This window comes from Xenopus tropicalis, chromosome 1 (genome assembly GCF_000004195.4).
Source record: "Xenopus tropicalis strain Nigerian chromosome 1, UCB_Xtro_10.0, whole genome shotgun sequence".
In the NCBI taxonomy this organism is placed as follows: Eukaryota; Metazoa; Chordata; class Amphibia; order Anura; family Pipidae; genus Xenopus; species Xenopus tropicalis.
In genome coordinates, this window is record NC_030677.2 from 206,589,279 (window position 1) to 206,605,837 (window position 16,559).

General features: G+C 48.8%; 1 protein-coding gene across 1 annotated transcript; it reads right to left on the bottom strand.

Moving 5' to 3' along the window:
• Positions 1–1,339: 1,339 nt before the first annotated feature.
• Positions 1,340–16,483, bottom strand: eef2.2 (eukaryotic translation elongation factor 2, gene 2). The gene is given in 15 exon segments (NM_001015785.1): positions 1,340–1,787; positions 1,875–2,007; positions 3,982–4,164; positions 4,251–4,604; positions 4,734–4,841; positions 4,932–5,190; positions 5,320–5,515; positions 6,111–6,249; positions 9,062–9,175; positions 9,456–9,561; positions 9,697–9,878; positions 10,088–10,299; positions 11,577–11,758; positions 13,834–14,048; positions 16,412–16,483. Coding segments are annotated over 15 exon segments (2,580 nt in total). The 5' UTR covers positions 16,415–16,483; the 3' UTR covers positions 1,340–1,593.
• Positions 16,484–16,559: the final 76 nt, after the last annotated feature.

Sequence of the window (16,559 nt, forward strand, 5' to 3'; positions counted from 1 at the left end):
TTATGGTGCTTGTGTTGCTCCCCAAGTCTTTTTACATTTGACTGTGGCTCACGAGTAAGAAAGGTTGGGGATCCCTGCTGTATATTAACCCTATCCCTGCCAGGAACTGGTCCACTACACGCCCATCAGCACAGTAACAATGACAAGCATCACCTTTACCCCTCCCCTCTACAGCCGGATTTCATAGGAAATAATTTGGCAGCAGTAGAAGAGATTTTTTTTTTTCTTTTTTTAGAAAACGTTTTACTTACCCTATAGGTACCCGAGGGTCACAACCCTATAGCTGCCACCATAGGCACGGGCCCTATATGGTAAATATGCCCCTGCCTAGCAACAGAGGAAGTGGAAGATGTTACAATTACAATAGCTATCTGGTTGCTAGGGCCTTGTTTGCTTTAGTAACCAGGCAGTGGGTTGATTGAGAGACCGAAATATGATTAGGAGAGGGCTGGATTAGAAAGATAAGTAATAAAAAGTAACACTAGGTAGGCACGGGCCAATGAGTTTCTATATGGTAAATACACCCCTGCCTGGCAACAGAGAAAGTGACATACTGCCGCTAACATAATACAGGTATGGGACCTGTTATCCAGAATGCTCGGGACATGGGGTTTTCCAGATAAGGGGTCTTTCGGTAATTTGAATCTCCATACCTTGTCATTTAAAAATTGAATTAACCCAATAGGATTGTTTTGCCAACAATAAGGGGTAATTATATCTTAGTTGGGATCAAGTACAGGTACTGTTTTATTATTACAGAGAAAAGGGAATCATTTAACCATTAAATAAACCCAATAGGGCTGTTCTGCCCCCAATAAGGGGTAATTATATCTTAGTTGGGATCAAGTACAGGTACTGTTTTATTATTACAGAGAAAAGGGAATCATTTAACCATGAAATAAACCCAATAGGGCTGTTCTGCCCCCAATAAGGGGTAATTATATCTTAGTTGGGATCAAGTACAGGTACTGTTTTATTATTACAGAGAAAAGGGAATCATTTAACCATGAAATAAACCCAATAGGGCTGTTCTGCCCCCAATAAGGGGTAATTATATCTTAGTTGGGATCAAGTACAGGTACTGTTTTATTATTACAGAGAAAAGGGACATCCACCAGTAGGGTGGGCATGGGTGGCACAGGGGATTGCTTGAGGAGATAACCATTAAGTCCCCTGCACAGTTAACGGCCCTTAATGCAACTCATTTCATAGATAACTTAACAGCCAGGCCTTACTGGTAGCGGCGTTTGTACTATACTGGTTCCAGTTGTGGTGTGAGTAGGTCAGGGCCACCACTTGCACCGGAGATAAACACGCAATAAAAAGGAAACTGAACGCCTTAACATTTACATTGTTTATTTACGATTTTTGGAGGAAGATTTTCCTTTTTCTGATGGTTTTGTTCTTTTATATTTTTTTCATATTAATGTCATTTGTTTTTAGAGGGCAAAGGATCCTCCTGGTGTTCTCCTAGTCAGAGGTAAGTGCTGGGATTCTGCTGTGTGATGAGATTGGAATCTGGTTCATGAGAAAAAGCGGCGTTGCTGTAAATCACAAGACTGACAGGACCTAGGGTCTGAGACCGGGGAGGGGTTACAATTTATCGAGGAAGTTATCCAGGGGTGGGATCCCTTCCTTCAAGCCTTTCCGCTTGCGGGTTTCTCCAACAACTTGGCTGGGGCGGGAGGTGCTGTCAAATGGATCTCCGGGCAGGATCTGCCAGTGATCGAACACGCACTGGGGGAAAGCCTGGCCGCCGGTGTTAGAGCGTAAATCAGCAGTAAAACCTGTAACAGTGCGTGGGGGGTATTAGAGTGTTAGTACCAGGATGTCTCACACATACACAATGTATAGCCAAGTTACCGAGTACCTACCAAATGATTCATTTACGGGAAGATACGCCTTCACCACAAACATTGGTGTCCCTGCTACTTGGGATTCTTCAAAGACATGGCCGCGCTTCCTGTTCAGTACGCCATAGATGCCTCCTACTACCTGCTCTGGGCACTGCAGGAGAGAAGAATCCATTAAAGCTGCACCACAACTGAAAGATAGTGTAGACTTGCCCATAGCCGCAGTCCTGCAAAGCGCACAACTCCCTGCTTGGAGATAGCTCTCAGTACAAGTGAGGGAATACAGGGGTATGGGAGATAGCTCTCAGTACAAGTGAGGGAATACAGGGGTAGGGGAGATAGCTCTCAGTACAAGTGAGGGAATACAGGGGTAGGGGAGATAGCTCTCAGTACAAGTGAGGGAATACAGGGTAGGGGAGATAGCTCTCAGTACAAGTGAGGGAATACAGGGGTAGGGGAGATAGCTCTCAGTACAAGTGAGGGAATACAGGGGTAGGGGGGATAGCTCTCAGTACAAGTGAGGGAATACAGGGTAGGGGGATAGCTCTCAGTACAAGGGGGATAGGGTAGGGGGATAGCTCTCAGTACAAGTGAGGGAATACAGGGGTAGGGGGGATAGCTCTCAGTACAAGTGAGGGAATACAGGGGTAGGGGGGATAGCTCTCAGTACAAGTGAGGGAATACAGGGGTAGGGGGGATAGCTCTCAGTACAAGTGAGGGAATACAGGGGTAGGGGGGATAGCTCTCAGTACAAGTGAGGGAATACAGGGGTAGGGGGATAGCTCTCAGTACAAGTGAGGGAATACAGGGGTAGGGGGGATAGCTCTCAGTACAAGTGAGGGAATACAGGGGTAGGGGGGATAGCTCTCAGTACAAGTGAGGGAATACAGGGGTAGGGGAGATAGCTCTCAGTACAAGTGAGGGAATACAGGGGTATGGGAGATAGCCCTCAGTACAAGTGAGGGAATACAGGGGTAGGGGGGATAGCTCTCAGTACAAGTGAGGGAATACAGGGGTAGGGGAGATAGCTCTCAGTACAAGTGAGGGAATACAGGGGTATGGGAGATAGCCCTCAGTACAAGTGAGGGAATACAGGGGTAGGGGGGATAGCTCTCAGTACAAGTGAGGGAATACAGGGGTAGGGGAGATAGCTCTCAGTACAAGTGAGGGAATACAGGGGTAGGGGGGATAGCTCTCAGTACAAGTGAGGGAATACAGGGGTAGGGGAGATAGCTCTCAGTACAAGTGAGGGAATACAGGGGTATGGAGATAGCCCTCAGTACAAGTGAGGGAATACAGGGGTAGGGGGGATAGCTCTCAGTACAAGTGAGGGAATACAGGGGTAGGGGGGATAGGTCTCAGTACAAGTGAGGGAATACAGGGGTAGGGAGATAGCTCTCAGTACAAGTGAGGGAATACAGGGGTAGGGGGGATAGCTCTCAGTACAAGTGAGGGAATACAGGGGTAGGGGAGATAGCTCTCAGTACAAGTGAGGGAATACAGGGGTAGGGGGGATAGCTCTCAGTACAAGTGAGGGAATACAGGGGTAGGGGGGATAGCTCTCAGTACAAGTGAGGGAATACAGGGGTAGGGGGGATAGCTCTCAGTACAAGTGAGGGAATACAGGGGTAGGGGAGATAGCTCTCAGTACAAGTGAGGGAATACAGGGGTAGGGGAGATAGCTCTTAGTACAAGTTGATCCAGGGACTGGTCCGATTGCCATCTTGGAGTCAGGAAGGAATTTTTTCCCTCTGAGGCAAATTTGAGAGGCTTCAGATGGGGTTTTATATTGGCATTATGGTTGAACTTGATGGGCGTCTGTCTTTTTTCAACCTAACTTACTATGTTACTATGACTAGCTGAAAAAGATGGCTCCTCCACTTACGGTGAGACCTGTGCAGTGGAGCTGGCTAGTGGACAGTAGCCACTCTTTGTGTCCATGTTGGGAGCTGGACCCAATACTTCTTTGCTTGACAAGCTCTGGTTCTCAACTTGAAAACTGACCAAAGGAATTTTGACACATCTGGGCTGAGAGCGAACCTGTGACCTTACCTGCACCCTATGCTATTGGGAGAAGTCGTTCCTGCGTCCCTTGGAGTAATCACTATGGGCGACCACTGGATCTTACCTGAATCTCTACTAGATAGATGGGTTCCATGAGGCGGGGCTGAGCTGTGAGGGCGGAGGCATACAGGACTCTCCTGGCCGTGGGGATTATTTGCCCGCCTCCTCGATGGATGGCATCAGCATGCAGTGTGACGTCATGAATGTCAAACCTGGCTCCTCTCAAGTTCTCCTCACACAGCACACCCTGCAGAGGAACAGGACACATGAGTTTGTTGCACCTTCACATAACGACCGGCTCGGAGGGGGTTTGCCCGACAGCAGAATACGCACCTCTTTGGTGGCCCACTGGAATCCAGCCACAACGCTGTCCTTGATCTCATTTAGATACTGGACGCCTTTGGTAACATCCACTAAGATGTTGGGTCCTGTTCCATCAGGGCCAAAGCACCAAATCTTTCGGGCCTCTGCCACGTCCCATTCGTACTTCTCTGCCAAGTAGCGGGCGCGTTGCTTTAATTCCTGCCTGGAGCTTACGTCCCCCTTGTCAATGTCTTCGGCCAGTCCGTCTGGGAAGGGTCTCGCCTTCATGAATAAACGATTGTGCTTGTTTGGAGATTTGGACAAGCAGAGCTGGCTGGATTCCTCGCTTACGGTCTCGCGGTAGGAAACCACGGGGTCGGATTTCTGGAGAATTGGGGAGCAAATGTTACAGTTACACACATACAGGAAGGGACACTGGAAACGGTCCTATCAATATTATTAAACTTAGTAGGCAACTCCATGTCCCTTACAGGCCCCAGAGCCAGTCGTTACCTTGAGAGGAATACACGCATGGTCCTCTTCAAGGTCTTTAAGGCAGATTTCTAGATGTAGCTCTCCAGCACCGGCAATGATATGTTCTCCTGACTCTTCAATAATACACTACACAGGGGAGAGTGAAGACGTTTTTCATTGGTTACCAAACCGTTCCTATCCCTATTGAACACTTACTGACGCATATAAATCTCCTACCTGAACCATAGGATCAGATTTAGCCAGGCGCTTCAAGCCTTCCACCAGTTTGGGGAGGTCAGCAGGGTTTTTGGCTTCAACGGCTACTCGCACCACGGGGCTGACGCTGAACTTCATCACTCGCATGTTATGGGCATGTTCAAAAGTAGTGATGGTGCCGGTCTTAACCAGGAACTGGTCAACCCCGACGAGGCCGACAATGTTGCCACAAGGGACATCTTCAATGGGCTCCACGTAACGACCCATCATCAATATGGTGCTGCAAATATATGCATAGGTTTTATTTGGGCCAGGCTGAGCCAATCACGTGTACTTCCAAGCTAGTCACTCCATTAGATATCCACCCAACACCAAGAATGTAAGTCAAGCACAGCTTGGTAGAACTTACCGCTGAATGGGCTTTAGGTACAAATCTTCTTTCTTTCCAGGGGTGTAGTTGGGGCCCATGATACGCACTTTCTGTCCTGTTGATACAATTCCAGAGAAAACACGGCCGAAGGCATAGAAACGGCCCTTGTCCGACGTGGGCACCATCTTAGAGATGTACATCACCAGGGGTCCTTTAGGGTCGCAGCTTTTCACACCTAAACATTAGGAAGTTACCAGATCAGTAATGGTGAGGGTCTCTCTTCATGGAAAACACAAGCCAAGTTTTATTCATGGACAGAACCTTCAAAAACCTATGCATGCTGCTCTTTCATGGCGACTTCCTTTAAATGGCCCGGTCCAGTAACCCTTAGCAACCATGCGGATGTTTTTATTTATTATTCTTCAACACCGGACCAATAATAGCTGCTGAGATTACTACGGTGCTCTGAACTATGTACAACATTTAGCCCAGTTCTGATGGACGCAATGGGACAGAGTTCTGGTTAAAGTTTTGCTCTCCCACAATCCATTGGCCACAGGGAGAGTGCAGGCATTTTGCCATTTGCAGACCTAAATGGTTATGGATTGGTTGCTGGTACCATAAATGGGTCAAGTGATTAAGCACTTCCAGTTGGAAATCATCTGACCCCTATGTGCACTTCTAGGCAATTACGATTTAGGTCAGGAATACCTAGACTTTGGGTCAGAACCCAATGCAAAGCAAAGCAAACAAGGCAATGGAAAAGAACAAGCAATAGAAAGTGGTCTGTGCTCCTTTTCTATTGGCTCAGCCCAGGTAAATGATCCTACCCAAAGCAGCTTCGTCGTCAGGTGGCCCTTCGTACAGCAGCTCGCAGCGGTATTTCTGCGCTGTTACTGGAGATGGCAGGTGGATTGTGATCATTTGTAACAAGGCGTCTCCCGCAGGCAGCCAACGGCGCATAACCGCCTGTGTATCATAAAAATAGTTAGGAACGTTGTAGCCAAAAATGGCAACGGGTGATGCTTAAAAGTTGGGGGGAAAAAAGAAAGAAAGAAGTGGGAAAAGAGAGTTACATAGGGAAGAAGAATCTGATTGGTGAATGCAGATCAAATGTGAATAAGCACCCGTGGGCAACTCCTCGGCGATGCAATTAATGGCCATTCAATGACCTTGGAGATTAAACATCAGCCATTTTTATACACAAGAGAATATTGGCATTTAGTGTTCAGCCCACACCTATAGGGGCAGCATAACCTCTTGTGCAAGATGAGAGCAACGAATAGGACTTGTGCTGAACATACTATTGTTTTAACTACTTAATATCTATTCTAAACAGGGAAACTGAAGTTACTCCATGTTTGGTCCTTGCGAGGTAGGGTCCATTATGCACTGGGAACCTAATAATCTATCTTACAAGAAACAACACATGGAGGTGCTTCAGTTTTTTTTTCAGCTCCAGAAATGACAAAAACCATAGATGTTTCATGATAAAAACCACAGTATGTTTGCTATTTACTGCACTCATATTGCACAAGGGGGGTTATACTGCCCCCCAGCTGGAATTGGCACAGGTGGCAAAAACCTTGGCAATCACTGTGTGCCATTTTAGTAATTAGAAAAAGCATATTCCATTCCAAGACATGCACTTGCCTATCTATATACAATAAAGGTCGACTCTATAACATCATCCAGTGCCCAAAAGGCTTTGGAGATTTGCTTTTTTATGATTTAACAGCAGCCAAACAATTGGCTCTTTACACAGGACAGAATCCTGATTGGGAAAGTAATTAAATATCGAATGGCCCTGCGTCTGTACAGGGAGGTCAGTGACAGCCAGACATGTGGCTGGAGGGCTACTAAGGGCAGTGTTTGTCTATGAATGGTCAAATATGCTTTTTCTATCCCAAAACCATTTGCATTTGTACTATGAATCTCTCCCTTTGAGAGGCAGTAAAATATAAGTTGCACATATATAAGAGAGCATGCTGTAATAGTATGATATGTGTGTATATATATATATTTATTATAGGTAAAGGCGTGGAGACATTCCATATCTACATTACAGCATAACAGGAAGGAATGAGAAGGTTATTGTATTCCCTGCAGCCTATAAATGATCAGAGATACAATGCGCTGGGAGTTGCCCACCATGGCCACCTATAAATCTTTATGGGACAGCGGTACAGCATGGTCTCCTCAACATATTCAACTTATATCTTAAGTCCCCTCTCCCTTTGTGCAGTGCGTCCGCACCGGTGATTGGCAGATTTAGGGTTAAAGTAAGGATATCAATGCTCGTCAGCCACAGATTCTGACAAACCTGATCAGCACCAAAGTTCTTCTGAGAGGCCCATTCTCCATGTTGTTCACAGCATTATACAATAAAGATTGGACCCCCCCCCCCCCATGGGCCCTTATTCATACAGAGCTTTAATAGGTCATGCTGTGAATAACTATAGAAGTGGATTGGACCCTCCCACCATTCCATCCCACCTATTGAATGAGGTCACACCTGTCCGAGTACATGGATCCTGAATAGCAGGCTGAGGGATGGGGCGTCTGCTTACGTCGGGCTTTCTGCCATGTCCCTTGATGGCAAAATGTGAGTCAGCCTGAAATAAAAATGGCTTCCTGCCTGCCACTAACAGAAATACTAGGGCTCTCTTCCTGGATGGGGTTGGGGGGAGAGAAACAAACAGGGAAGAAAAGCACAGGTTAGAGATATGAGAAGCAACCAGCGAAGCAGTTATCAGCAGCCATGATCAGCAGCTCCAGTGTGCGCCCAGTGTCTGCCTAAAAGGATAAAATGGATTTATTGCAAAAGAGACAAAATATAGTTATATATTGTATATACTATAAGCTGGGCTCAACCTGTGGCAGACACCTTGGACTTCCCTTTGGAAATTGGGCTTTATTGCTTCATTTGCAAAATAATGTGCCGGTCCCAAATCTATTTGGTGGGTCAAGCAGTGGCTTCTGTCCTGCCCATCAAGTGGTTCCCAAGACTGCCCCCTGCCCCAACTGCAGCTCAGCACCAGAGGGCACCTGTGCTACAGGGGAGACCCAGGGAAACATTCGGCAACCAGTGTTATACAGGAGAGTGGAAAGGAAATCTGACCGTTAGCAGCCCGACGCTGGCCACTCAGCACCAAATCAGCAGGTTAATGTGCCATTTGTGGAGCCAAACAGTCTGTCCCACTCATATATGGGCATGGGCTGCCTAGATACTGGGCTTAGCAATCCTGTTAGCGAGGACTGCATTGGACTGTGGAGGCGACCAATTGTTTTATTAACCTGGGTCAATCTAGCCCTACAGATACCCTAAAGCTCTGACTGGCTACAACCCTGGCCGCTTCCGAACAGTGGAGTGTTTAGGTGGCCATACACGCTAAGATCTGCTCCCGATAGCGCCCACCCGTAGGTGGGGATATTGGGCTAATTCTGTTTGGCACTGGGGCCAAATGATCGAATTAGAACGACGGGTATAGGCGTCCGTCGGTTTGGGGGCCACATCAACAAGCCAATGCGGCCCCCAATCCAACTAATTTTTAAACCTGCCCGATCGAGATCTGGCCAATCTCAGTCGGTCGGGCAGGCCCGTCGGTAGTGCCCATACACGGCACTAAGGGACCGATATCGGCAGCTAGAATCGGCCCGTGTATGGCCACCTTTCTTTGCTGGGTATTGTTCAATTCTGGAAGAGAACAGACTGTAACAAGGACAGGATTGGCACAGCTCCCCGTGGCACTGCCCTTTGCCACCTTGTGTTCCAACGTACCTTGAGAAGAGGTTTCCCTTCCTTTTCTTTGTCCTCAGTATCGAGCTTGATATCCAGCTTCTCTATCAGTTTGGCTGTTTCTTCTTTCTTGAAGTTCATAATGGCATCAAAGATCTAGAAGCACAAGAGTAACACACAGTACATTCCTTGGGGGTCCCTCTCAATTTACACCATTAGTGGTCAGATCTGGTGTTTAAAACAGTCCACATCTTACAGCAGCCCCTCTGGCATTTGCCCAAATCCACAGGATTGCTAGTCCGGGCCTGGGCAATGTAGCCAGGGTGAACTGCCTGGAATGGCAGAATATGTTAAATTTTAGTAATCCCTATAAATTCAGTTATTGGGTTACTGCAAGCAGCCACGTGATCAGGGGAAACTCTATGCACCCCCATACCTTAAAGATGGGGTCAAGGATAAGCTGGCTGAATGTGCGGGGCAGCTTCTTTCCTTCGGCATTGGTGGCGGTTTTGCTGAATTTGCCCGTGGACGGGTCGAAATACCTTGAAACAAAATATACAATTAGCAATCAAACTGTAACAAAATCTAAATTATTTGTCTGAAAAAATGAAGAACTGAAGGTGAACTTTAAGCTGGAGGGAACCGCGGGCACTGCCGGGTCAGCCATTAACACTCACTTGTCTCCCCATAATTTCTTCATCATGTCTTCTACTTTCTTCGCGCGATCAGCAGGATTTAGTTTCGTCTTCTCTCCTTTGGACGCGAATTTTGCGACGTACATCTCTGCGAATTGCTTGAGGGTGAAAGCCCATCCGTGCAGGCCGGAGCCGAACCCCACGGTGCCGATGACTGGGTCAATCTGTGTAGGGAACAATGAAACACTGCATCAGGGGGTTTGCCGTGAAGATATAGAGCAAATCACCCTATAAAGAGAACGAGGAGACCAAGGGCTCCACCTTGGGTGGGTAGGGAGTACTGCAGTTCCAAGCAAACCTACCTCTGGGACCCCCAGCTGTACATCCCTCCCACCTCAGCGGGGCATTACAGACACACAGAGAATCGCCTTACCATGATATTCCCCATTGGGCCGGATTCTCCCTCTCCATAGGTGGAAATGATGACATTGACGTTCTCTACAATTCGCTGGAAGGTGAGATACAGTTCCTCCGGCTCTAGCTGCAGTTCCAGCAGGGCCCGGTCCATTTTATTCATCATCAGGACTGGTTTAATCCTCTCGGCGATGGCCTGACGCAACACTGTCTCCGTCTGTACGCACACACCTTGCAATGAAACCAACACACACTCTGTTTTAAACTGAACCTATAATAGAGAAAGGCAACCAAAGCCATACACTGCTGCACTGCCCTGGGGTCCTTGGTTCAATTCCAGCCGGGGCACAATCTGCATGGAGTTTGTATGTTCCCCCTGTGTCTGCGTGGGTTTCCTCCCACACCCCAAAACATACAGGTGGGTTAATTGGCTTCTGATGCAAATGCCCTTCCCTGTGAATGTGATAGGGCCATAAGGGTGAAGACACACAGAGTTACTAGTAGCAACTACTTTTTCACGGCTTTTAAACTCCAAAAAATCCCCTGCCATAGAGAATACTGAGAATTGCCTCTGCTAAACACACACGTAGAGACAGTTATCAGTAAATGATCAGCATTGTCTGTTTTAGTAGCCGCAACAAGTAGCTGCAACAAGTAGCTCAGTGTGTCTTCACCCTAAATGGTATGATCTGCTCGTTCCCAGAGCCGAAAGATCAAATTAAAATGGCAGGTATAGGTGCTGTCAGACCGAGGACCACATCTGTCCCTGATCTGACATAAAATCAAACTGCCCGATTGAGATCTGGACAATTTTAGGCCAGATATCGGCCGGGGGTGCCCATACACGGGTCCAAACCAGCAGCTGCAATCTGCACGTGTATGGCCACCTTAGTCTCTCTAACTATGTTGGTTTATTTTAGGTTTTCTTTCCCTTAAAACAACATGTAAACCAGAAAACACAGCATGACCCAACAGAGTGGAACCTACAACCCCCTAGGCTTGCCCTAAAGGAATCTTAGTCCCCCCCCGCTGGGAGCCAGGTGACAGTTTGGCACATACAGAAGCAGTGGCTCTGATGGGAAAGTGACTCAGCGAGAAGCTGATGACAGGGACAGCTGCCATGATCCGATTCCCTTCCAGAACTCTATGGAGAGATGGGCCTGGAGTTACACCACTTCCTATCCCCCTACCAGCCACACTCTGTATCAGCAACCCTAGGGTTAACTGCCAACGTGTGGATGGCTGACACAGCAGCTATGGAGCAAGAAGTGCTGAGCCCAAAGCCTGGTGTTGGCAGTATAAAACTGCTTACTGACAGAAACCACTAAAATAGAAAAAGGTAAAAGCGCTAAGAGAAGCCAACTGAGATTGTTTCCATTCATTCCCTATTAAGCTGTATATATTGAATTGGATATAGGATGGAGAGCAGTGGCTTAGGGTTCCCATCACTAGTTCTGATCCAATATACAGTAGAACCTCAATCAATATAAGTCATTTATTAAAATTACCTGATACGCAGTCAACAACCACGAGAGCGCCATCTGTTACTCGCAGGGCAGCCGTCACCTCGGAGGAGAAGTCCACGTGCCCCGGGGAGTCAATGAGGTTAATGAGGAAACCAGAACCTTCCTTGCACTGTTTGATGAATGCCAGGTCATTCTCTGACAGCTCATAGTATAAGGAGATAGCCCTGCACACAAACACACACACAGGTCATTCTCTGACAGCTCATAGTATAAGGAGATAGCCCTGCACACAAACACACACAGGTCATTCTCTGACAGCTCATAGTATAAGGAGATAGCCCTGCACACAAACACACACAGGTCATTCTCTGACAGCTCATAGTATAAGGAGATAGCCCTGCACACAAACACACACAGGTCATTCTCTGACAGCTCATAGTATAAGGAGATAGCCCTGCACACAAACACACACAGGCACTGTCTGACAGCTCATAGTATAAGGAGATAGCCCTGCACACAAACACACACACAGGTCATTCTCTGACAGCTCATAGTATAAGGAGATAGCCCTGCACACAAACACACACACAGGTCATTCTCTGACAGCTCATAGTATAAGGAGATAGCCCTGCACACAAACACACACAGGTCATTCTCTGACAGCTCATAGTATAAGGAGATAGCCCTGCACACAAACACACACAGGTCATTCTCTGACAGCTCATAGTATAAGGAGATAGCCCTGCACACAAACACACACAGGTTAATATAAGCAGCTGAATGTCCCTCCCTGCTGCCTGTAGTGATGTTACGTTAGACTCAGAGGCTCTGATGCGCTGCTGACAGCTTACTGCCTGGAAGCTGCTGGCACAATGGGGGCTGCATTATATATATATATATATATATTATAATATGGGGTGCCCATGGCAACACTGAACAGTGTTCCCTTTGTCTAAAGGAGGAAGGTTCTCCGCTAACCTTTATCATTTTTAAAGGGAAAAAGAGTGTCAGCTCCTACCCGCGAGTACATAGAAACATAATGTTCTGTACCCAGTATAAGCGCAATGCTCACACTGTCCTGCCTAGGGACTATGGCGGCACCCCTATTCCGGCATGGAGAGAGTTAAGCACTGTTGTTGATCTGGAGCAGCATGGAGAGAGTTAAGCTCTGGTACTGATGTGGAGCAGGTATCCAGCATGGAGAGAGTTAAGCTCTGGTACTGATGTGGAGCAGGTATCCAGCATGGAGAGAGTTAAGCTCTGGTACTGATGAGGGCAGGGGCCCAGCATGGAGAGAGTTGAGCTCTGGTACTGATGTGGAGCAGGTATCCAGCATGGAGAGAGTTAAGCTCTGGTACTGATGTGGGGCAGGGGCCCAGCATGGAGAGAGTTAAGCTCTGGTACTGATGTGGGGCAGGGGCCCAGCATGGAGAGAGTTAAGCTCTGGTACTGATGTGGGGCAGGGGCCCAGCATGGAGAGAGTTAAGCTCTGGTACTGATGTGGGGCAGGGGCCCAGCATGGAGAGAGTTAAGCTCTGGTGCTGATGTGGGGCAGGGGCCCAGCATGGAGAGAGTTAAGCTCTGGTACTGATGTGGGGCAGGGGCCCGGAATGGAAAGAGTTAAGCTCTGGTACTGATGTGGGGCAGGGGCCCAGCATGGAGAGAGTTAAGCTCTGGTACTGATGTGGGGCAGGTATCCAGCATGGAGAGAGTTAAGCTCTGGTACTGATGTGGGACAGGTATCCAGCATGGAGAGAGTTAAGCTCTGGTACTGATGAGGGCAGGGGCCCAGCATGGAGAGAGTTAAGCTCTGGTACTGATGTGGGGCAGGGGCCCAGCATGGAGAGAGTTAAGCTCTGGTACTGATGTGGGGCAGGGGCCCAGCATGGAGAGAGTTAAGCTCTGGTACTGATGTGGGGCAGGGGCCCAGCATGGAGAGAGTTAAGCTCTGGTACTGATGTGGGGCAGGGGCCCAGCATGGAGAGAGTTAAGCTCTGGTACTGATGTGGGGCAGGGGGCCAGCATGGAGAGAGTTAAGCTCTGGTACTGATGTGGGGCAGGGGCCCAGCATGGAGAGAGTTAAGCTCTGGTACTGATGTGGGGCAGGGGCCCAGCATGGAGAGAGTTAAGCTCTGGTACTGATGTGGGGCAGGGGCCCAGCATGGAGAGAGTTAAGCTCTGGTACTGATGTGGGGCAGGGGGCCAGCATGGAGAGAGTTAAGCAATATGCCACATGAATTGGCCGTGGAGCAATGCCAGTAGCTATGATGCCCGGCTGGCACCGGGGGGCAGTACTTACGTGGATTTGATAGTAATGCAGCGCTCTTGCTCATCCTTGCGGGTGTCGGTGAAGCGGGTCTCCCCGGCCCTGGCAGAGGCAATGATGCCGGCTTTGCACACCAGCGAGTCGGTCAGGGTGGATTTCCCATGATCCACGTGGGCAATCACCGACATGTTCCTTATGTTGGACTTCTTGTCCATGATCGCTCGGATCTGGTCTACGGTGAAGTTCACCTGCGGCCGACAGGAAAGGCTGCCATTAGCATTCGGGGGGCTCAGTATGGCGCCACCCCTGCCCGGGGCAAGTGGCACGGGGTCATGTGATGCAAGTGGAGGGAAGGGGGCTTTTGGCACAGGAAGTGGAAGGGTCAATAGGACTTGCTTGATATAGGCAATATTTATATAAATGATTGGATGGCCAAACTCCATGATCCATGATCAAGCCTGGTGATTGGCGGACGCCTTTAGGGGCTGTTATAGCAGCAACGGGCTAATCCCTATTAATCCCCTTGGTGTGGGAATGGGATGTTGGACAGGCAGGGGGCCACCAGCTATTGAACTACAATTCCCAGAATGCAGAGCAGTAAGCTAATACAGCACATGAGCACGGGGCAGGGAGAGCGGTTGCTATATCAGTAACAGATATGCCGGTAACTGTATCTGGGGGAGCACGTGGCGGCCCAGACCTGCTCATATATGGGAGGGAGAGCTGGGGGGGGGGGGGGGGGGGGGGTGATACTGTAACATAGTGCGGCCCTCTGGCTGCTCCCCCTGTGGCCCCCGAACAGGGCCTGAGGCACTGCTGGCAATACAGAGCGATATATACAGATTGCAGGGGATATACAGGCACACACACATATATATACATTACACATAGGGATACAGTTGGGTACTATACACAGAGTGCAGGGATATACAGTCACACACACACACACACACACATATATACACACACATTACACATAGGGATACAGCTGGGTACTATGCGGGTACTATACACAGACAAGCCAGGGAAGGCTGCAGCCATAAGGCATACAGTGTGTGCTGGGGCCACAGCAGGGGATACAGAGTGTAGCTACACCCCCCCCCCCCCTATTCATATATATATATACACTGTATAGAGAGAGACTGTAACCTGCACTGAATGAGAAGGCTCAGTGTAATGCAGTTACTGCGGGATCTTCCCATCCCTACTCAGCGCTCTGATTGGCTACTGGGCAACCTGCAGCACCAATGGGGTACAGGGCAAAGCGGGGCACCGGGGTGTATATTGCTCACATGGGGCAGCTACAATGCAGTACAGGGCACACCATTGCACAGTAAGGATATGGGCCAACAGGGGCCCAGTGGGGTCCAAGGAAGGTACAGGGTATTATATGTATGTATATATGTGTATTATAGGAGTACAAAGAAAGGAGATGGGGCACAAGGTAAGTGCACAGTAACGATATAGGGTACAGGGGGGCAGGGCAGGCACAGGGTACTATATGGAGAGTACACAGTAAGGATATGGGCACAGGGTACTATATGGAGAGTTCACAGTAAGGATATAGGCACAGGGTACTATATGGAGAGTTCACAGTAAGGATATGGGCACAGGGTACTATATGGAGAGTTCACAGTAAGGATATAGGCACAGGGTACTATATGGAGAGTTCACAGTAAGGATATGGGGCACAGGGTATTATATGGAGAGTACACAGTAAGGATATGGGGCACAGGGGGCAGGTGAGGCACAGGGTACTATATGGAGAGTACACAGTAAGGATATGGGCACAGGGTACTATATGGAGAGTACACAGTAAGGATACGGGCACAGGGTACTATATGGAGAGTACACAGTAAGGATACGGGCACAGGGTACTATATGGAGAGTACACAGTAAGGATATGGGCACAGGGTACTATATGGAGAGTACACAGTAAGGATATGGGCACAGGGTACTATATGGAGAGTACACAGTAAGGATATGGGCACAGGGTACTATATGGAGAGTACACAGTAAGGATATGGGCACAGGGTACTATATGGAGAGTACACAGTAAGGATATGGGCACAGGGTACTATATGGAGAGTACACAGTAAGGATATGGGCACAGGGTACTATATGGAGAGTACACAGTAAGGATATGGGCACAGGGTACTATATGGAGAGTACACAGTAAGGATATGGGCACAGTAAGTCCAAGCAGAGCCGCATTTAGGGTGCAGCACCCTGAGTCCCAGAGGGGGTTCCCATGAGAGGCGGAAGGCATAAGGGGCACAGGTGGGGGCATAAAACACACAGTAATTCTGTGTAAGGTACAGGGGGGGGGGGACACAGTGACGCAGCAGATTATTAAAGTGAATTCCCAGGGAGGCCCCCCCTATTCCCCTACACATGGTACAGTCTGACATTGCCGGAGCCGCAGGGGTCACTGCTGGGCAGGAAGCGGCGCAGTGCGGAGCGGTATGTCCGTGTCTGTGGGAACCCCAACTGGTTATTATCCTCCCTTATGTACCCGCCAGCCGGCGTTACCGGGAATAAATAGCTGTTGCCTCTTACAGCCCGGTGTTTCCCCCACCGAATCCCGCTAACCCGAGCCGCTGACACTCACCATGGTGGCGGATGTTTCGGGATTCCCCGAGCAGGCCGGGAGCAGGGAGCCGCCTCGCTGATGGGGGACTCGGGAGGAAGAAGGAGCGGGTGACGTCAGTGACAGCCAAAAGCCTGCGGGTCACATGGTGCGGGATCGGTCACTATGG